The 23,399-nt window shown below is 34.7% G+C and overlaps 2 protein-coding genes across 6 annotated transcripts in view; one reads left to right on the top strand and one right to left on the bottom strand.

The window, feature by feature from the left end:
- The window catches only part of LOC131937253 (ubiquitin-like modifier-activating enzyme ATG7), a 38,625-nt gene extending 29,043 nt beyond the window's left edge, over nucleotides 1-9,582 (bottom strand). For 2 of the 3 annotated variants that reach the window (XM_059294534.1, XM_059294531.1), the window contains exons 1-8: nucleotides 8,913-9,582; nucleotides 8,507-8,561; nucleotides 8,284-8,401; nucleotides 8,107-8,184; nucleotides 7,800-7,916; nucleotides 7,135-7,278; nucleotides 3,869-3,957; nucleotides 3,399-3,520 (exon numbers count right to left, since the gene is read on the bottom strand). In XM_059294534.1, the coding sequence (XP_059150517.1) occupies nucleotides 3,399-3,520; nucleotides 3,869-3,957; nucleotides 7,135-7,278; nucleotides 7,800-7,916; nucleotides 8,107-8,184; nucleotides 8,284-8,401; nucleotides 8,507-8,561; nucleotides 8,913-9,045 (856 nt within the window). In that variant the 5' untranslated portion in view covers nucleotides 9,046-9,582. The remainder of the gene's footprint in view (nucleotides 1-3,398; nucleotides 3,521-3,868; nucleotides 3,958-7,134; nucleotides 7,279-7,799; nucleotides 7,917-8,106; nucleotides 8,185-8,283; nucleotides 8,402-8,506; nucleotides 8,562-8,912) is intronic. The other variant, XM_059294532.1, reaches the window with a different exon arrangement.
- Nucleotides 9,583-12,243: 2,661 nt separating this feature from the next.
- Nucleotides 12,244-23,399, top strand: part of LOC131937251 (transient receptor potential cation channel subfamily V member 5) — a 30,518-nt gene continuing 19,362 nt past the window's right edge. The window contains exons 1-11 of one of the 3 annotated variants that reach the window (XM_059294528.1): nucleotides 12,244-12,433; nucleotides 13,274-13,659; nucleotides 13,764-13,983; nucleotides 14,654-14,809; nucleotides 14,995-15,149; nucleotides 15,496-15,639; nucleotides 15,854-15,935; nucleotides 17,052-17,167; nucleotides 17,474-17,590; nucleotides 18,056-18,163; nucleotides 18,693-18,710. In XM_059294528.1, the coding sequence (XP_059150511.1) occupies nucleotides 13,390-13,659; nucleotides 13,764-13,983; nucleotides 14,654-14,809; nucleotides 14,995-15,149; nucleotides 15,496-15,639; nucleotides 15,854-15,935; nucleotides 17,052-17,167; nucleotides 17,474-17,590; nucleotides 18,056-18,163; nucleotides 18,693-18,710 (1,386 nt within the window). In that variant the 5' untranslated portion in view covers nucleotides 12,244-12,433; nucleotides 13,274-13,389. Of the gene's footprint in view, nucleotides 12,496-13,273; nucleotides 13,660-13,763; nucleotides 13,984-14,653; nucleotides 14,810-14,994; nucleotides 15,150-15,495; nucleotides 15,640-15,853; nucleotides 15,936-17,051; nucleotides 17,168-17,473; nucleotides 17,591-18,055; nucleotides 18,164-18,692; nucleotides 18,711-23,399 lie in introns of all 3 variants that reach the window. The other 2 variants (XM_059294529.1, XM_059294530.1) reach the window with 2 other exon arrangements.

The raw sequence follows: 23,399 nt of genomic DNA, 5'->3' as shown, positions 1-23,399 counted from the left end.
GTCTAGTTCTAGTAGTAAGATTTGTTTGTTACATGTGTTGAGAAAATTGTCTAGTTCTAGTAGTAAGATTTGTTTGTTACATGTGTTGAGAAAATTGTCTAGTTCTAGCAGTAAGATTTGTTTGTTACATGTGTTGAGAAAATTGTCTAGTTCTAGTAGTAAGATTTGTTTGTTACATGTGTTGAGAAAATTGTCTAGTTCTAGTAGTAAGATTTGTTTGTTACATGTGTTGAGAAAATTGTCTAGTTCTAGTAGTAAGATTTGTTTGTTACATGTGTTGAGAAAATTGTCTAGTTCTAGTAGTAAGATTTGTTTGTTACATGTGTTGAGAAAATTGTCTAGTTCTAGTAGTAAGATTTGTTTGTTACATGTGTTGAGAAAATTGTCTAGTTCTAGTAGTAAGATTTGTTTGTTACATGTGTTGAGAAAATTGTCTAGCTCTAGCAGTAAGATTTGTTTGTTACATGTGTTGAGAAAATTGTCTAGTTCTAGTAGTAAGATTTGTTTGTTACATGTGTTGAGAAAATTGTCTACTTCTAGTAGTAAGATTTGTTACATGTGTTGAGAAAATTGTCTAGTTCTAGCAGTAAGATTTGTTTGTTACATGTGTTGAGAAAATTGTCTAGTTCTAGCAGTAAGATTTGTTTGTTACATGTGTTGAGAAAATTGTCTAGCTCTAGTAGTAAGATTTGTTTGTTACATGTGTTGAGAAAATTGTCTAGTTCTAGCAGTAAGATTTGTTTGTTACATGTGTTGAGAAAATTGTCTAGTTCTAGTAGTAAGATTTGTTTGTTACATGTGTTGAGAAAATTGTCTACTTCTAGTAGTAAGATTTGTTTGTTACATGTGTTGAGAAAATTGTCTAGTTCTAGCAGTAAGATTTGTTTGTTACATGTGTTGAGAAAATTGTCTAGTTCTAGTAGTAAGATTTGTTTGTTACATGTATTGAGAAAATTGTCTAGTTCTAGTAGTAAGATTTGTTTGTTACATGTGTTGAGAAAATTGTCTTGTTCTTGTAGTAAGATTTGTTTGTTACATGTGTTGAGAAAATTGTCTTGTTCTAGTAGTAAGGTTTGTTTGTTACATGTGTTGAGAAAATTGTCTTGTTCTTGTAGTAAGATTTGTTTGTTACATGTGTTGAGAAAATTGTCTTGTTCTAGTAGTAAGGTTTGTTTGTTACATGTGTTGAGAAAATTGTCTTGTTCTTGTAGTAAGATTTGTTTGTTACATGTGTTGAGAAAATTGTCTTGTTCTAGTAGTAAGGTTTGTTTGTTACATGTGTTGAGAAAATTGTCTTGTTCTTGTAGTAAGATTTGTTTGTTACATGTGTTGAGAAAATTGTCTTGTTCTAGTAGTAAGGTTTGTTTGTTACATGTGTTGAGAAAATTGTCTAGTTCTAGCAGTAAGATTTGTTTGTTACATGTGTTGAGAAAATTGTCTAGTTCTAGTAGTAAGGTTTGTTTGTTACATGTGTTGAGAAAATTGTCTTGTTCTAATTGTAAGATTTGTTTGTTACATGTGTTGAGAAAATTGTCTAGTTCTAGCAGTAAGATTTGTTTGTTACATGTGTTGAGAAAATTGTCTAGTTCTAGTAGTAAGATTTGTTTGTTACATGTGTTGAGAAAATTGTCTAGTTCTAGCAGTAAGATTTGTTTGTTACATGTGTTGAGAAAATTGTCTTGTTCTAGTTGTAAGGTTTGTTTGTTACATGTGTTGAGAAAATTGTCTAGTTCTAGTAGTAAGATTTGTTTGTTACATGTATTGAGAAAATTGTCTTGTTCTTGTAGTAAGATTTGTTTGTTACATGTGTTGAGAAAATTGTCTAGTTCTAGTAGTAAGATTTGTTTGTTACATGTGTTGAGAAAATTGTCTAGTTCTAGCAGTAAGATTTGTTTGTTACATGTGTTGAGAAAATTGTCTAGTTCTAGCAGTAAGATTTGTTTGTTACATGTGTTGAGAAAATTGTCTTGTCCGTAATGGGTAACTGTGGACTATTAATAGTTCATACTTCTGCATATATCTTTATAGTGAATTTTTATCAGTAGACTTACAACAGTAGACTTACAACAGTAGACTTACAATAGTAGACTTACAACAGTAGACTTACAACAGTAGACTTACAATAGTAGACTTACAACAGTAGACTTACAACAGTAGACTTACAACAGTAGACTTACAACAGTAGACTTACAACAGTAGACTTACAACAGTAGACTTACAACAGTAGACTTACAACAGTAGACTTACAACAGTAGACTTACAACAGTAGACTTACAACAGTAGACTCACAACAGTAGACTCACAACAGTAGACTTACAACAGTAGACTTACAACAGTAGACTTACAACAGTAGACTTACAACAGTAGACTTACAACAGTAGACTTACAACAGTAGACTTACAACAGTAGACTTACAACAGTAACTTACAACAGTAAGCCACAAAGTTTATTCTAAACTCATGTAGCTCACTTCTATTATGAATTTTAAACTGTAGTGTAGACCTGTCATAACATTCTAGTAGGCTACAATCATACTAGTATTACTAGCAGTAGTGTACTGAATGACTAGGCTTTCATTTTCAAAATATTTGTATATGCGGTTCGTTATAATTACTATTGAAAGCTTCCAGCAAAAGCAGGTTCAGTCTGGCAACTGTTACCACACCAGAAAGACGACAGACGAGAATGTTTCGCTAACATTAAATGAGTAGGACATCTCAACACCTTTTGCTGTTTGGTACAGTCAAAAGAAGGTCTAAGATGTGTTCCCATAGAAAATCCAGTAAAAATCATACTTAAAATTTACTTTTGTGTTGTGTTTATATGTGAAAATTACAAAAATGATTGCCATGTTATTAGTTAATAAATTGTATAGTTTGTTCCTGTTTTTTACATTTTTTATTTTTTGGAAAAAATGTCCAACATTCCTGAAGGTACTTATAAGTATCAATATAAATTTGGGCCATAGAAAATCTATCAATATAAATTTGGGCCATAGAAAATCTACCAATATAAATTTCCTGCGACCTATGCTCTAAGTGTGCCAAAAGCAACATAATAAAACATTTAAATTTCAGTCGACCTATGCCCTAAGTGTGCCAAAAGCAATATAATAAAACATTTAAATTTCCTGCGACCTATGACCTAAGTGTGCCAAAAGCAACATAATAAATTTAATTTCCTTCGACCTATGACCTATGACCTAAGTGTGCCAAAAGCAATATAATAAAACATTTAAATTTCCTGCGACCTATGACCTAAGTGTGCCAAAAGCAACATAATAAATTTAATTTCCTTCGACCTATGACCTATGACCTAAGTGTGCCAAAAGCAATATAATAAAACATTTAAATTTCATGCGACCTATGACCTAAGTGATAAAACATGTTGTCCCCCACCAGACAAGTCCTCCCGCGCTGGCAGCTCCACCGTCATTACCAGGCTCTGGCCAAAGTCCCGCAGGCCGTCATGGGTTCTGTCCCTTACACAGATGATTTCCACACTGTCCAGTCTGCCCTGACTAAAGGAAAACATTTCGGGCAAATATTTGGCTGAATGACAGGAACATCATGACATGCACATCACATCAACATCACAACATTTCAGTCTGTTGGCTTAGGGCAAATATTTGACTGAATGACAGGAACATCATGACATGCACATCACATCACATCACAACATTTCAGTCTGTTGGCTTAGGGCAAATATTTGACAGGAACATCATGACATGCACATCACATCAACATCATGACATGAGCATCACATCAACATCACAACATGCGCATCACATCAACATCACAACATGAACATGTTGACATCAACATCGTGACATGAGCATTGTGACATCAACATTATGACAAGAACTCACTATCTGTACGAGAGAAATGTTATCAGGTTCCTGATTGGCCAGCCAGGGTATCCATCGAGTGAGCTTGGGTCACACACTCCCACCATCATCTATAGGAACAACATCACCATGTTTAAACAACATCTATAGGAACAACATCACCATGTTTAAACAACATCTATAGGAACAACATCACCATGTTTAAACAACATCTATAGGAACAACATCACCATGTTTAAACAACACCATCATCTATAGGAACAACATCACCATGTTTAAACAACATCTATAGGAACAACATCACCATGTTTAAACAACATCTATAGGAACAACATCACCATGTTTAAACAACACCATCCTCTATAGGAACAACATCACCATGTTTAAACAACATCTATAGGAACAACATCACCATGTTTAAACAACATCTATAGGAACAACATCACCATGTTTAAACAACATCTATAGGAACAACATCACCATGTTTAAACAACATCTATAGGAACAACATCACCATGTTTAAACAACATCTATATGAACAACATCACCATGTTTAAACAACATCTATAGGAACAACATCACCATGTTTAAACAACATCTATAGGAACAACATCACCATGTTTAAACAACATCTATAGGAACAACATCACCATGTTTAAACAACACCATCATCTATAGGAACAACATCACCATGTTTAAACAACACCATCATCTATAGGAACAACATCACCATGTTTAAACAACAACATCACCATATTTAAACAACACCATCATCTATAGAAACAACATCACCATGTTTAAACAACACCATCCTTTATAGGAACAACATCACCATGTTTAAACAACACCATCATCTATAGGAACAACATCACCATGTTTGAACAACATCTATAGGAACAACATCACCATGTTTAAACAACATCTATAGGAACAACATCACCATGTTTAAACAACATCTATAGGAACAACATCACCATGTTTAAACAACATCTATAGGAACAACATCACCATGTTTAAACAACACCATCATCTATAGGAACAACATCACCATGTTTAAACAACAACATCATCTATAGAAACAACATCACCATGTTTAAACAACACCATCCTCTATAGGAACAACATCACCATATTTAAACAACACCATCATCTATAGAAACAACATCACCATGTTTAAACAACACCATCCTCTATAGGAACAACATCACCATGTTTAAACAACACCATCATCTATAGGAACAACATCACCATGTTAAAACAACACCATCATCTATCGGAACAACATCACCATGTTTAAACAACACCATCATCTATAGGAACAACATCACCATGTTTAAACAACACCATCATCTATAGGAACAACATCACCATGTTTAAACAACATCATCATCTATAGGAACAACATCACCATGTTTAAACAACACCATCATCTATAGGAACAACATCACCATGTTTAAACAACACCATCATCTATAGGAACAACATCACCATGTTTAAACAACACCATCATCTATAGGAACAACATCACCATGTTTAAACAACACCATCCTCTATAGGAACAACATCACCATGTTTAAACAACATCATCATCTATAGGAACAACATCACCATGTTTAAACAACACCATCATCTATAGGAACAACATCACCATGTTTAAACAACATCTATAGGAACAACATCACCATGTTTAAACAACACCATCATCTATAGGAACAACATCACCATGTTTAAACAACACCATCATCTATAGGAACAACATCACCATGTTTAAACAACATCTATAGGAACAACATCACCATGTTTAAACAACATCTATAGGAACAACATCACCATGTTTAAACAACACCATCATCTATAGGAACAACATCACCATGTTTAAACAACACCATCATCTATAGGAACAACATCACCATGTTTAAACAACATCTATAGGAACAACATCACCATGTTTAAACAACACCATCATCTATAGGAACAACATCACCATGTTTAAACAACACCATCATCTATAGGAACAACATCACCATGTTTAAACAACATCATCATCTATAGGAACAACATCACCATGTTTAAACAACACCATCATCTATAGGAACAACATCACCATGTTTAAACAACACCATCATCTATAGGAACAACATCACCATGTTTAAACAACACCATCATCTATAGGAACAACATCACCATGTTTAAACAACACCATCCTCTATAGGAACAACATCACCATGTTTAAACAACATCATCATCTATAGGAACAACATCACCATGTTTAAACAACACCATCATCTATAGGAACAACATCACCATGTTTAAACAACATCTATAGGAACAACATCACCATGTTTAAACAACACCATCATCTATAGGAACAACATCACCATGTTTAAACAACACCATCATCTATAGGAACAACATCACCATGTTTAAACAACATCTATAGGAACAACATCACCATGTTTAAACAACATCTATAGGAACAACATCACCATGTTTAAACAACACCATCATCTATAGGAACAACATCACCATGTTTAAACAACACCATCATCTATAGGAACAACATCACCATGTTTAAACAACACCATCATCTATAGGAACAACATCACCATGTTTAAACAACATCTATAGGAACAACATCACCATGTTTAAACAACATCTATAGGAACAACATCACCATGTTTAAACAACACCATCATCTATAGGAACAACATCACCATGTTTAAACAACACCATCATCTATAGGAACAACATCACCATGTTTAAACAACATCTATAGGAACAACATCACCATGTTTAAACAACACCATCATCTATAGGAACAACATCACCATGTTTAAACAACATCTATAGGAACAACATCACCATGTTTAAACAACACCATCCTCTATAGGAACAACATCACCATGTTTAAACAACATCTATAGGAACAACATCACCATGTTTAAACAACATCTATAGGAACAACATCACCATGTTTAAACAACACCATCATCTATAGGAACAACATCACCATGTTTGAACAACACCACATTTTCAGATCTAAAAACATATAGAGTGACATACAGGTGTAGACCGACAGAGTGACATACAAGTGTAGACAGATAGAATGACATACAGGTGTAGAGAGATAGAATGACATACAGGTGTAGACAGATAGAGTAACATACAGGTGTAGACAGATAGAGTAACATACAGGTGTAGACAGATAGAGTGACATACAAGTGTAGACAGATAGAGTGACATACAAGTGTAGACAGATAGAGTGACATACAAGTGTAGACAAATACCTTTGCTGATTCCGCAACCAGCTCTTCAATGTGAGAAAACTCTAAAATCCTGAAACTGTCACCACAGTCTTGTAAGATAAAGAAAGTAGCATAACTCTGGCGACTTGATTGAAATGTATCGTATGAACAAATCAGTGAGGCTACCTAAGTAGGAAAGTTTGTATGAGACTTTTTTTCTAAAGCTCTCAAATTAGGAGAAAATGCATTTAAAGAACCTCCTGACATAATTGAGAAGGTAAAATATTTTCATCCCACAGATTCTAAAAACTAAAAAAAAAATTTTTATAACTTGGAAAATCACATGGGTCACAGAGTCAACTTTGAGAGGGAGCTGCTGAAGAGGGCCAGTGGCTGAATCTTTGCTCTTTGCTTAAACCCACCCCCACAAGTCTAACCTGACCAATCAACTCCCACAAATTAACCTCATCAAAGAGCCTGTGACAAAGGGACCCCATCAAAACAGCTCCTGATAATCTGCAAGGAACAAAAACTTAAAGGCTTCTCATGGAGCTCTGATTATTGTCAAGTGCCTTTCATTGGGAGCCCTTTTGTCCTGGCTATTTTGATGGTGCATCTTTTGACAAATATTATAACAACAGCTGGATTAAAATCAGGATGCCTTTGACACCTGCTATTAAAATTGAATTGACTTGGCCAATGCTTACCTTGTCAGGTGAGTACTTCTCTAGTAAACACACAGGTGCTTGACTGTACAAACTTTTCTCTGGAAACTTAAAGGCTGGAAAGGCAAACCAATAGTAGTAGTGGTATTTTTTTAAGTCCTGGGGAATATACATTTTAAGTCCTGGGGAATATACATTTTAAGTCCTGGGGAATATACATTTTAAGTCCTGGGGAATATACATTTTAAGTTAGAGAATTTACTTGCCTCTAGAATACACACAATATGACAAATATTAAACCCATACACCACACATACTCAGCGCAATCACTGACAGATGTGACACTTACAGCAAATGTGAGCAGAATAAACTGACAAAGTTGTTCAGGATCCTGCAGCACTGACCCATTCTTCATGTCCTCCCACATCTAGACAAAAACTGGTGTTAGCCTGGGTTGCATTTTTTTTTTTTGACAAAATATTTGTATTTCAAATTTTAATTAAAGAAATAATCTAAACTACTTGACCTTCTTGCCAAGCGAGGTTATGAGTAGCTTTTTGTCAGTCTCTTTAAATTTCTCAATGGTGTTTGTGTTGTGCAGAGTCCCAAGGGCAGAGAAATGGTGGCTTGGTGGGCGCCAGTCACTGGGGGTGGGACAAAGTGTTTCAACAACAGGACGATGTTTACAGCAAAAAATAACTTCAATGAGAGTACTAGTGTCAGCAGTCACAGAAGAAATACCAACATACCTATTAAAAGCTGAATAATCCACTGTAATCTGTGGGGAAATTCCTGGAGCACTCCCTTTTTTAAAAAAAAAATATGCTTCAAACTGAGCTATTTGTGAAAACAATGAATCGACTCAAAATATCAACAGAAAAGAGTTTTAGAGTTTTAAATAAACAAAACAAGTAGGCTTCAGTTGAGTACCAACTACCACATGACATTGCATGGCATGTCATATGCCGAGTCATATGACATAATAATGATAATATGCCATATTGAAAGGCCAGTGAACCATGCAGATTCAACAATCACAAAGAGTAAAAGGGCTAAGCCTAAGATTTTTTTTTTAGAATTAATTATATTTCATACTAAATCTAGAGTCTAGAACTAATCTAGAGTCGAGAAGATTTTAGAATAAGTCGGAATTACCATTGGTGAAAAAGCCGTGGATTGATTTCTGACTTTCGTCAAGACCATATTCATTCAGTTTCTTTTCTGTCAGCTTTTGCCAGAAACCTGGGTCAACGGAGCTTGCAAACGGTGCAAACTGAACATTCGTCATTATTTATTTTGAAATCTAATAGTAATAGGCCTACTAATTAATACTTTTAAATCGATTTAGGCCTTAGGCTAGTCTAGATTTTTTGAGTTGTTTAGTTTAAATTTTAAATGTTTAAATTTATAAATTAACAACTTATTACTTAAGTAAGTAGTAAGTAACTATTATTATAGGCCTATCTATACTATACTAGTAGTAATTACTAATTTAACTAATTTCACTTTTACTCATCATTAGTAAGCTACACTGAACTCACTCTACTACTCTACTACACTACACTCTTCTAGTCTTCTACAGATCGATTCTATTTTATTAATATATTGTAGAGCTACTTTTTATTAAAACTTTCAGTCTAGGTCAAAATTAAACAGTTGTATCAAATACTAAAAATAAACTAGATTCTAGATCTATCTGAGTCTTCCATAGATCTATTTCTGTGAGCGTAAATCAGGCAGTTCAACAAATAATAAATCCAAGCATCCTCCTTTCGATATCGCTGGGAGTTGTTTTCATCATGTGACTGTTTGAAACTAGTTCCGGGTCAGACAGTGTTGCTAGCCTAGCCTAGAAATTTAATGTGTGGGCTACTTTGGCTTGGTGTGGGACAAAAGGCCGACAACCAAAAGACCGACACAACAAAAGAAAAGAAAAATCTAACATCGCAAAATATGGGTTACTCCGAGAAACGATGCTAGCTGCTACACGTATACAGATGCGTGAGAATGGGTCTGGCGGCCTAAAGATATTCAGAAGCACACAGACCAAGCAGAGGCGTAGCGACTCCTCCCAGCGCCCGGGGCGAACTTTCATTTTGGCGCCCCCCATATATATATATATATATATATATATATATATATATATATATATATATATATATATATATATATATATATAGGGCCTATATATATATATATATGTGTGTGTGTATGTATATATATATATATATATATATATATATATATATATATATATATATAGGGCCTATATATATATATGTGTGTGTGTGTGTTTGTGTGTGCAACAGTCCGGAAAAAAATTAATAATTACGATGTATGATTGTCGTTCCCTAAAAATGCTACTCGACGCCAATTAAATTTCCCTTAAGATGCATTATCCTTTAAAAACTGATTAGTAATGTCAGAAAAAATAAACCTCATCTTAATTTAGAGGGGAGGTCGTAGCAGGTGATAGTTCGTTTAGGACAGTCTTTTTATGTTTTATTTTTGGAAAAGTCTCTATTATGGCATGTTGCATTGTTGGATTATATGTTTGTTAGATTAAGGTCATACAATTGACATACAATAGCAAATTATTGTGCACATTGGAATACGGAATGGGTATTTCGTTGACTGGTTGAATGAATAATGAAACAAGCTAGAGGAAACAAACTGAAATCCAACGGACACAACAGCTCGAAGTCTTGGATTTATCAGATGCGCACTGCCTTCTCGCACACAGTCAACAACAAATGCAGAACTAATTGTACCGGTTGAAGAAGCTGTGTAATAACCAGTTTAATGATAGTGGCACCGCCAATAACGTTCAGATTAGAATCAGCAGCGATGAAATGCGTTTTAACATTCTAATCCAATGTGGTTTTTTTAATACCGTAAGGATCACTAAATTAAGTCTTTTATTGATTATTAATTAAAGTGAATGGCAGAAACATTCAAATTATATAGTCTCAATCAATAGTATCACTTGTTACAACAAGTAGAACTTTTATGGCATTTAGAATTACATAGTAGCTTGTTATTTTTACACTTGCAGCGCTTTGTTGTGCATTTGGTTGTGCAATTGCAGCAAATGTAGCCTTGACCGCCGGTCAGTGATTGTGAAGATGCGATGGTTCGTAGTGATTTTTCCTCACTGTCAAAGGGCGACAATGAGAGCAGTTTTTCGTGAAGAATTGAAAACACACTTCTAGCATATTATAGTTGTTTTAGAACACCATGATGCCTGGAAGAAACTCTGATCTCCCACTTCAGCTTGTTTAAAATGTGTATCTGATTTTTTTTAGCGTCTTGCCACTTTGAGTTTGCAAGTTAGCATGAGATGCTGACCTGTTGTCCATAATTTCTTGTTTATTGTGACATAATCTGCAGGTAATGTTCCTTCCGTAACCGTCGTCTGCTTCATTGGCTACTCCGCATGTTGCATGGACATCGTTGCCACATAATCCACAAGAATGGGCTGCACTATAATATCTTTCACAAACTACACATAATCTATTGGCCATATTATTGTCATGTTTTTCACAAATTGAATAAGTTTGAGACTCTCAGCCCAATGAGCTGATTCATTTGTTTGCATCCATGTCATCATCATATTTTGAACCTCTTAGTTGGCACGTTCTAATGAATCTTGGTTTTGGCTATGCCTTGGATTTCCGTGAACTAGTTTAAGTTCAGACCACATGTTCTTTAGTTCACAAATTTTCTTCCATTAGGATTTGGATTATTTATTTTGGGCAGCCATCTGGTATGTCTGTCACTTAGTCTGACGGCCCTTTTGGTCCATGTCGCATGACATATAGAATGCTATACAAACAATACATTACTCACAATGAAACCGCACCCAGAATAATGAAAACGCGATCACAACTTAGTCTAGATAGGACATCCCGGCCAGTGCGCGCATTGGCTGGCCAATGCATGAAATACTTTGTCAATTTTTAACTTTTCGGACTTTGGCCATCACGTCCCGGCCAGTGCGTGCATTGGCCGGCCAATGTAGGAAATACGCTGTCAAATTAAATGTCTTCGGACTTTGGCCAGTACGTACAGGCCGGTGCGCGCATTGGCCGGCCAATGTACGAAATACGCTTTCAATGTTAAGCTCTTGGGGCTTTGGCCAAGACAGCCGGCCAATGCGCACATTGGCCGGCCAATGCGGGCTTTAGCCGGCCAGTGCGGGCTTTGACCGTAATATATATATATATATATATATATATATATATATATATATATATATATATATATATATATATATATATATATATATATATATATATATATATATACATGGCATATATCAAGGGCTATATATATTTTAACACCTTCATCCCACCCCACTGTGACCAGTTTTATGGCATAACCTTCCCATCGGGAGGGGGACTTTTTTTTTTTTTTTTTTTTTTGTTTATTAAAAATCTAGTGGTAACGGATGCTTTAATTATCACGTGACTTGCTGGACGTCACAAAATGGCGTTTCTAATATTTGGACCAAACTCAGTCATAAATAAAAAATAATGAAAAAATGCTCTGCCTTTATGAAATTAATTGTTTTTTTCTGTTTTTAAAAATGTATACATAACAAAGAGCGTTAAGTTAAATAACAGTCGTTTTTTTTACCTTAATAATCGTTTGCCTAGTGATATTGGAGACACGCGGTAAGTGGTTGACAAGCGTTGTCAATGGACGCCATCGCCATTATTATCTCTCATTCGTTGTGGTATATATTAAATTTCTTATTTACCCTTTTGTCTCGTGTACTTGAATAGTAATAGATCTAGATCTATATTATAAATAGATAGTGATAGTATATTAAAAAATTCACACAGGCTAGCTTTACCTATCCTACCATTACATGTCATCACAAAAAGCCAAATTTTGAATAGGAATAATTAATAATTAATTAATAATTAAAATTATTAGGCCCTACTAATTGTAATAATGGACACCAGCGAGTTGACGAGATTCCTTCCATAATGTTGTTGACATGGAATTAAAATGTGCTTTTTAGATTTAGACTGTAAAAAAGAATAAAAAATAAAAACTTAAGCCTAAAATTAAAATTAATTTAGAAATTTTATATTTTTAGAATAAATGCTATAAAAGTTGCAAAAGTTAATTTCTTGCCTATATTGATATATTTAGCCATTGATTTAGGTTTATTATTAATTTATGTATAATATTTGACACAAATATATCACAATATTCAATATACTTCTATTAAAGCCTTGACAATGAGGAAACTGTTTCGTACATTACTAGCAGCGGGCGATTTTACGTACCTAAAACGATAGATTACCTAATAATAATATTAATTATTAATTATTATTCCTATACTATAATATTTGGCTGTTTGTGAGGACATATCACTCAACTCTCCCCACCTTCCAAAATTGTCACAATTCTGAGTGACAAGTAGGCTAATACTTAAAAAACAGCTGATCAGAATCATTTAGTTATAATAGTATTATTAAAAAAATCATGTAATATACTTTCAGATTCCAATGTAATCTAAAATAAGCAACGATGCTTAAAACAAGAACTATTAGCAGAAGAACAAAAGCTCGAAGGATTCTAGAAGAGTATAAAATTTTATTGGGCACAGAACATCATCATGGGTAATCTGATCCTTCGCTTCAAAGATAAGGATGATGCCTGGAAACAGCAGAATAAAGAAATGGATGAGAATCCTGCCTACAGGTTTGCCAACTTCGGGAAGGGTGGAGTCCTTATCGAAGCTTACAACCAGTATGGCCCTGATAGAGTACGAGAGATAGCTCGAAACGAGATGTCCAAGTTTTTTTATTTTGAGGATGGCAAGAAGCATTGCATCACTAGGGAAGAATTTTTTTCTTGGCAAAGAAAGCTTCATTGCAGAATAGCAGTAAGACTTAGAATGTTGTTTATTATTTTTGTTTTTAATTATGCACTTTAGCTGTGTATCATGTTTTCTTATCTTTAGAGATCCTAATTCTAATGTCATTGCAGGGTGTAGATGAAAACCAGAAATTTGTTGAAGAAGAATCAGAAAAAGAGTTTATTCCCCATGAGGCATGCTGGGACCTCAACAAAAGGGGCGGGGTTGGCGAGACTCCATTCCACTTACTTTACCTCAATGACTCACCCGTTCATTTTGAAGTGGCCAAGATCCTTCTCCAGCTGTACCCTAACCTGGCCCTTGATGTTTACGAAGGAGAAGAGTATTATGGTAGGTAGCTTTTATTGATGGTATCATGTGGGGGGCCTTACTCGTGGTGTTGTGTGGAGGGGGGGGGGGGGGAACGTACTGTGTCTTATAGGAGGGGGGGGTACTTATGGTGTCTTGTGTGAGGGGGGGGGGACTTATGGTGTCTTGTGTGAGGGGGGGGACTTATGGTGTCTTGTGGGAGGGGGGGGACTTATGGTGTCTTGTGTGAGGGGGGGGGGGCTTATGGTGTCTTGTGGGAGGGGGGGACTTATTGTGTCTTGTGGGAGGGGGGGGGGCTTATGGTATCTTGTGTGAGGGGGGGGGGAACTTATGGTATCTTGTGGGAGGGGGGGGGGGGCTTATGGTGTCTTGTGGAAGGGGGGGGACTTATTGTGTCTTGTGGGAGGGGGGGGCTTATGGTGTCTTGTGGGAGGGGGGGACTTATGGTGTCTTGTGTGAGGGGGGGGGGACTTATGGTGTCTTGTGTGACGGGGGGGGGACTTATGGTGTCTTGTGTGAGGGGGGGGGAACTTATGGTGTCTTGTGTGAGGGGGGGGGACTTATGGTGTCTTGTGTGAGGGGGGGGGACTTATGGTGTCTTGTGTGAGGGGGGGGGGACTTATGGTGTCTTGTGGGAGGATTATTGACAGTGTCATGATTGATGATGACATAACGAACTGTCCCCTGGCAGGTGAAAGTGCCTTGCATATTGCCATTGTTGTTGGGGACTTTGATTCTGTGCAGCTGTTGGTGGAGTCTGGTGCTAATGTCAATCAGCGAGCCACTGGCAGATTTTTCCTGCCAGAGGACCAGAAGAAAGGAGCCACAGAGAACACAGACTATGACGGTCAGTTTATTCCCCTTTATCTAAGATGGTCAATTAATGCTCATTATTTAAAATGTTGGGTTATTCCCCTTTATCTAAATAGAAATATCATCACTAGCCTACTTTGGTTAAGATTTGCTACATTTACTTAAATATTAGGGTATGCCTACTTTGGTTAAGATTTGCTACATTTACTTAAATATTAGGGTATGCCTACTTTGGGGAATATCCGTTGGCTTTTGCTGCCAGCCTGGGTAACACTGACGTCTACGATTATCTCCTGGAACATGGAGCTGACCCTAACCTTCAGGACTCATTTGGGAACACAATACTTCACATGGTGGTCATTGCTGACCAGCGCGTGAGTGGACAGCATTTTTAAACTCTTTGTATGCCCCAGTTCAAGTTCATTATTCAAATAATTGTATGCGCCAGTTCAAGTTCATTATTTAAATAATTGTATGCCCCAGTTCAAGTTCATTATTTAAATAATTGTATGCCCCAGTTCAAGTTAATTTTTTAAAATGATTTCTATGGTTCAAGTTAATGTACAATAGTAGGTTGCCCACTGCTATTTTTAGATTAGTATTTTTATGCCTGCAATCTACATAATAGATTTTGGGACATGTACTTACTATTTATACAATGTTGGACATGTATATCTCTGAACTATTTATTCTATCTGTTTTACTATTTATACTTTTTAGGATATGTATCGCTATGCTGTGAGACACCATAAAATCAAAGCCATCACTAGCATTAAAAACAAACAGAATTTAACTCCCCTTACCTTAGCTTGCAAGCTGGGCCGACACTCTATTTTCAAAGTTATGTTAGATCTGGATAGCGTTGTAAGTTTGTTTTAATTCTACTTGTGTTTTTTTTTCTGTTTTATTTGATCTGCCATTGCATGTCCCATTTACTTGACCTTTTTGCAAATCTGCATTTACTTTAAAAAGTTCGAGATGCGTAGTACAAAACTGGCTGTGAACTTGTCTAAAAATGTTAGAAGTTAGTTTCACTTTTAAGAGTTGTGTTTAACCAAGTTTCTGCATGCTCTTACAGGAACTGTGGAGGTTTAGTACCACTATGTGCTCTGTTCATCCCCTCAACACTTTAGATTCCATTGCAGCAGATGGCAGCACCAGTAAGTCAAAGCCAGCGGACATCTTGTTTTATTCTTGTAGCTCTGATTGTTTTATTCTTGTATGTATTCTTGTCAAACCTTGAGATCTAACATTTATGTAGGCCTACTAAACAAATGTGTCAACAGAGTCTAAATACTGCTGAGGAAAATTATTTGTGTTTTCAAATTTTTATTCTATTGTTTCTTTCTTTAAACATAGAAGAAAACATATTTAGTGTTCAGTGAAATCTGCAAGGTGATTTTACATTTTCCTAAATTATCAAGTTCTGATTTTATTTTAAATAAACATGCACAAGTCTAATTTAAAAGGTTGCTAGACAGAAAATGTACAAATATGTACTCAACTAAAGGGCTCAATAACTGTTGTTTTTGGTTACTATTAATAGAAATTAGTTAACAAAAAGCAAAATAAAAGGTTTTAAATAATTGATTAAATGAAAAGAGATGTCTTACATTAGTTTCGGTTAAAGTGTGTCGTTTTTTTTATTCTGGTCAAATTTGATCTGGATCAGCTGTCTCACTTTGGTTCAGTTGAGTTGATTTAGCATTGAATACAAGTGATCTACTTTACTTGTGTCAGCTGACTCACTTTGGTTCAGTTGAGTTGATTTAGCATTGAATACAAGTGATCTACTTTACTTGTGTCAGCTGACTCACTTTGGTTCAGTTGAGTTGATTTAGCATTGAATACAAGTGATCTACTTTACTTGTGTTGGCTGACTCACTTTGGTCCAGTTGAGTTGATTTAGCATTGAATACAAGTGATCTACTTTACTTGTGTGGGCTGACTCACTTTGGTTCAGTTGAGTTGATTTAGCATTGAATTCAAGTGATCTACTTTACTTGTGTGGGCTGACTCACTTTGGTTCAGTTGAGTTGATTTAGCATTGAATACAAGTGATCTACTTTACTTGTGTGGGCTGACTCACTTTGGTTCAGTTGAGTTGATTTAGCATTGAATTCAAGTGATCTACTTTACTTGTGTCAGCTGACTCACTTTGGTTCAGTTGAGTTGATTTAGCATTGAATTCAAGTGATCTACTTTACTTGTGTCAGCTGTCTCACTTTGGTTCAGTTGAGTTGATTTAGCATTGAATTCAAGTGATCTACTTTAAGATTGGAACTCAGCTCTGATGATAATTGTGAATGGTGAGAAGGAGGAACACCTGGAGATGCTGGAGGGAGGCGTCATGAGGCAACTGCTCATTGAGAAGTGGAAGACTTTTGCCAGGGTCAGTAACTCCACCTCATTTACAATCACCTACAATCATTCTTACAGTAACCTTCAATCATTTAAATCTTACAGTTTTTTCCAATCATTTAAATCTTACAGTTATTTCCAATCATTTAAATCTTATAGAAACCTTCAATCATTTAAATCTTAAAGCAATATTCAATCATTTAGATGTTGCAAAAACATTTACATTTGGACACGACTTCTAGAAAGTTATGAAATTAGTTTGACACTAAACCAAGTTTCAAATTTGTGTATAGTAAAATTAGATTAAAAATAACCCAAGTTTCAAATTTGTGTATAGCAACGTTTCATCATGCGACTGTGCTTTGCCTCGGTCCACCTGGTGTTGTTTAGTGTGGTCATCTACACCAGACCTTCAGGAGAAAACCTTCTGTCCAGCAGCAGCACGGAGGATGCTGTAGGTCTTTTTTATATCAACTTAAACCACCACATTTGTTATAAACATCCATCAGCTTAAACCACCACATTTTTTAATAAACATCCATCAACTTAAACCACCACATTTTTAATAAACATCCATCAACTTAAACCACCACATTTTTAATAAACATCCATCAACTTAAACCATCCACATTTTTTAATAAACATTCATCAACTTAAACCACCACATTTTTTAATAAACATCCATCAACTAAACCGCCAAATATTATAATTAATATCCATTAATTAAACCACAAAATAAAATCAATCTATATCCATAATGAACTTTATTTTTAAAAAGATTTTATTTTTATTTTGCTAAGCTATAAATAAAAGTAAATTTGTATAAGGAGTTTATAAGATTTATGTTCTATAAAAATGAGTCAAGATATAGATTTCTGTTGTCTGTTACCTTCTCATGAGTTGAGTATTGAATGAGCAGGTACGCCTAGCCTCGGAAGTCATTGTTTGTCTCAGCTGTTTAGCCACGGTGGTCTCAGAACTGATGGAGATAAGCACACAAGGCTTGCGGACTTTCTTCAAAAACTTGGTCAGTTACATTTCTGTATCACACAGGGTTTTTTTTTTTAGCCAATTTTTTATGTGAATTGTGACCCTTAGTTTTAAAATGTGTAAAATTGTTCATCAATAATAAATTGTTGCAGCATTACTAGGTTTTAAACAAAATTGTTAATCATAAAAAACATTAGCATAAGATTTTAAACAAAATAATTAATCATAAAAACATAAGCATTAGGTTTTAAACAAAATTATGAATCATAAAAAACATTAGCATAAGATTTTAAACAAAATAATTAATCATAAAAAACATTAGCATAAGATTTTAATAATTAACACAATTATTAATCATAAAAAACATTAGCATAAGATTTTAACTAGATATCTGTTTAGTTACAAAATTCTTGTAGATGAAATTTTTGTTTTGAAGCCAACATTTTATTAGCTGCAATAACCTAATTAGTTAAACAAATGGATGAAATTTAAAAGTTTTAAAATTGTTGTTTGAACTAGAGTTCAGTGAAATATTGAAGTTGTCTCTCCTGTTTTTCTATGTGAAGGTACTGCAGCTCCATAAGGTAGTCATTTTCTAGTCTCTTTCTTTCTATTGGCACTTGCTTTTGTATTTTCTAACACCATTTTGGGAGAGTAGGTCTAACCTTTGATTTCTCTTTTTTTTATTTTTTTTTGTTGAAATATTGACAGAATAAATAAATATTTTGTTTCTAAGCCTAAAATTTGTAACTTCTCACTTGAGATGACTTTTGAAATAGTGTAACTTTAAAAATGTAGCCAGAGAATTCAACCGTTGGCACCACAAATCTCAAGGACTGAGACAAATTAGTTTTTAGTTATACTTTTTTGCAAGGATTAGAATGCTTACCTTTCACAAAATAATCAGTGAACTTGCTAAATTTTTTAGAATTTTCTTGAAAAAAATTGAATAGAATTTTTAAAAATTGAAAATAAGAGCTTAATCTACTTTAAAAATGCATATTTAAATTTTCTGTCAAATTATTTTCAAATTATTTCTGTTTCAAATTTATTCCAAAAATATTCATTGCAAAGGAAGATTGTAAATAAAGTTTCCAGTAAAAAAACTATATCAGTCTAGTAGGTAGACATTGTACTAAAGACAAGCTCAAGTTACACTATAGTGGCATTCTACTTATTTTCTTGTGTGCAGGCCTTTGATAAACCTATGATTAATATTTGGTTGTCCTACCAATCATAACTGACATGCATAGGGTTCAAATATAACAGGTTTATCTGATTCCCATAAAACAGACCTACCAATCATAACTGACATGCATAGGGTTTAAATATAACAGGTTTATCTGATTCCCATAAAACAGACCTACCAATCATAACTGACATGCATAGGGTTCAAATATAACATGTTTATCTGATTCCCATAAAACAGACCTACCAATCATAACTGACATGCATAGGGTTCAAATATAACAGGTTTATCTGATTCCCATAGGGTTCAAATATAACAGGTTTATCTGATTCCCATAGGGTTCAAATATAACAGGTTTATCTGATTCCAATAGGGTTCAAATATAACAGGTTTATCTGATTCCCATAGGGTTCAAATATAACAGGTTTATCTGATTCCCATAGGGTTCAAATATAACAGGTTTATCTGATTCCCATAGGGTTCAAATATAACAGGTTTATCTGATTCCCATAGGGTTCAAATATAACAGGTTTATCTGATTCCCATAGGGTTCAAATATAACAGGTTTATCTGATTCCCATAGGGTTCAAATATAACAGGTTTATCTGATTCCCATAGGGTTCAAATATAACAGGTTTATCTGATTCCCATAGGGTTCAAATATAACAGGTTTATCTGATTCCCATAGGGTTCAAATATAACAGGTTTATCTGATTCCCATAAAACAGACCTACCAATCATAACTGACATGCATAGGGTTCAAATATAACAGGTTTATCTGATTCCCATAGGGTTCAAATATAACAGGTTTATCTGATTCCCATAGGGTTCAAATATAACAGGTTTATCTGATTCCCATAGGGTTCAAATATAACAGGTTTATCTGATTCCCATAGGGTTCAAATATAACAGGTTTATCTGATTCCCATAAAACAGACCTACCAATCATAACTGACATGCATAGGGTTCAAATATAACAGGTTTATCTGATTCCCATAAAACAGACCTACCAATCATAACTGACATGCATAGGGTTCAAATATAACAGGTTTATCTGATTCCCATAAAACAGACCTACCAATCATAACTGACATGCATAGGGTTCAAATATAACAGGTTTATCTGATTCCCATAAAACAGACCTACCAATCATAACTGACATGCATAGGGTTCAAATATAACAGGTTTATCTGATTCCCATAGGGTTCAAATATAACAGGTTTATCTGATTCCCATAAAACAGACCTACCAATCATAACTGACAGGCATAGGGTTCAAATATAACAGGTTTATCTGATTCCCATAAAACAGACCTACCAATCATAACTGACATGCATAGGGTTCAAATATAACAGGTTTATCTGATTCCCATAGGGTTCAAATATAACAGGTTTATCTGATTCCCATAGGGTTCAAATATAACAGGTTTATCTGATTCCCATAGGGTTCAAATATAACAGGTTTATCTGATTCCCATAGGGTTCAAATATAACAGGTTTATCTGATTCCCATAGGGTTCAAATATAACAGGTTTATCTGATTCCCATAGGGTTCAAATATAACAGGTTTATCTGATTCCCATAGGGTTCAAATATAACAGGTTTATCTGATTCCCATAGGGTTCAAATATAACAGGTTTATCTGATTCCCATAGGGTTCAAATATAACAGGTTTATCTGATTCCCATAGGGTTCAAATATAACAGGTTTATCTGATTCCCATAGGGTTCAAATATAACAGGTTTATCTGATTCCCATAGGGTTCAAATATAACAGGTTTATCTGATTCCCATAGGGTTCAAATATAACAGGTTTATCTGATTCCCATAGGGTTCAAATATAACAGGTTTATCTGATTCCCATAGGGTTCAAATATAACAGGTTTATCTGATTCCCATAGGGTTCAAATATAACAGGTTTATCTGATTCCCATAGGGTTCAAATATAACAGGTTTATCTGATTCCCATAGGGTTCAAATATAACAGGTTTATCTGATTCCCATAGGGTTCAAATATAACAGGTTTATCTGATTCCCATAGGGTTCAAATATAACAGGTTTATCTGATTCCCATAGGGTTCAAATATAACAGGTTTATCTGATTCCCATAGGGTTCAAATATAACAGGTTTATCTGATTCCCATAGGGTTCAAATATAACAGGTTTATCTGATTCCCATAGGGTTCAAATATAACAGGTTTATCTGATTCCCATAGGGTTCAAATATAACAGGTTTATCTGATTCCCATAGGGTTCAAATATAACAGGTTTATCTGATTCCCATAGGGTTCAAATATAACAGGTTTATCTGATTCCCATAGGGTTCAAATATAACAGGTTTATCTGATTCCCATAGGGTTCAAATATAACAGGTTTATCTGATTCCCATAGGGTTCAAATATAACAGGTTTATCTGATTCCCATAGGGTTCAAATATAACAGGTTTATCTGATTCCCATAGGGTTCAAATATAACAGGTTTATCTGATTCCCATAGGGTTCAAATATAACAGGTTTATCTGATTCCCATAGGGTTCAAATATAACAGGTTTATCTGATTCCCATAGGGTTCAAATATAACAGGTTTATCTGATTCCCATAGGGTTCAAATATAACAGGTTTATCTGATTCCCATAGGGTTCAAATATAACAGGTTTATCTGATTCCCATAGGGTTCAAATATAACAGGTTTATCTGATTCCCATAGGGTTCAAATATAACAGGTTTATCTGATTCCCATAGGGTTCAAATATAACAGGTTTATCTGATTCCCATAGGGTTCAAATATAACAGGTTTATCTGATTCCCATAGGGTTCAAATATAACAGGTTTATCTGATTCCCATAGGGTTCAAATATAACAGGTTTATCTGATTCCCATAGGGTTCAAATATAACAGGTTTATCTGATTCCCATAGGGTTCAAATATAACAGGTTTATCTGATTCCCATAGGGTTCAAATATAACAGGTTTATCTGATTCCCATAGGGTTCAAATATAACAGGTTTATCTGATTCCCATAGGGTTCAAATATAACAGGTTTATCTGATTCCCATAGGGTTCAAATATAACAGGTTTATCTGATTCCCATAGGGTTCAAATATAACAGGTTTATCTGATTCCCATAGGGTTCAAATATAACAGGTTTATCTGATTCCCATAGGGTTCAAATATAACAGGTTTATCTGATTCCCATAGGGTTCAAATATAACAGGTTTATCTGATTCCCATAGGGTTCAAATATAACAGGTTTATCTGATTCCCATAGGGTTCAAATATAACAGGTTTATCTGATTCCCATAGGGTTCAAATATAACAGGTTTATCTGATTCCCATAGGGTTCAAATATAACAGGTTTATCTGATTCCCATAGGGTTCAAATATAACAGGTTTATCTGATTCCCATAGGGTTCAAATATAACAGGTTTATCTGATTCCCATAGGGTTCAAATATAACAGGTTTATCTGATTCCCATAGGGTTCAAATATAACAGGTTTATCTGATTCCCATAGGGTTCAAATATAACAGGTTTATCTGATTCCCATAGGGTTCAAATATAACAGGTTTATCTGATTCCCATAGGGTTCAAATATAACAGGTTTATCTGATTCCCATAGGGTTCAAATATAACAGGTTTATCTGATTCCCATAGGGTTCAAATATAACAGGTTTATCTGATTCCCATAGGGTTCAAATATAACAGGTTTATCTGATTCCCATAGGGTTCAAATATAACAGGTTTATCTGATTCCCATAGGGTTCAAATATAACAGGTTTATCTGATTCCCATAGGGTTCAAATATAACAGGTTTATCTGATTCCCATAGGGTTCAAATATAACAGGTTTATCTGATTCCCATAGGGTTCAAATATAACAGGTTTATCTGATTCCCATAGGGTTCAAATATAACAGGTTTATCTGATTCCCATAGGGTTCAAATATAACAGGTTTATCTGATTCCCATAGGGTTCAAATATAACAGGTTTATCTGATTCCCATAGGGTTCAAATATAACAGGTTTATCTGATTCCCATAGGGTTCAAATATAACAGGTTTATCTGATTCCCATAGGGTTCAAATATAACA

Source organism: Physella acuta, unplaced genomic scaffold, assembly GCF_028476545.2.
Source record: "Physella acuta isolate Inbredline_101_S28 unplaced genomic scaffold, ASM2847654v3 ptg000204l, whole genome shotgun sequence".
Lineage (NCBI taxonomy): Eukaryota > Metazoa > Mollusca > Gastropoda > Physidae > Physella > Physella acuta.
This window is presented reverse-complemented; position numbering and strand designations above follow the sequence as displayed.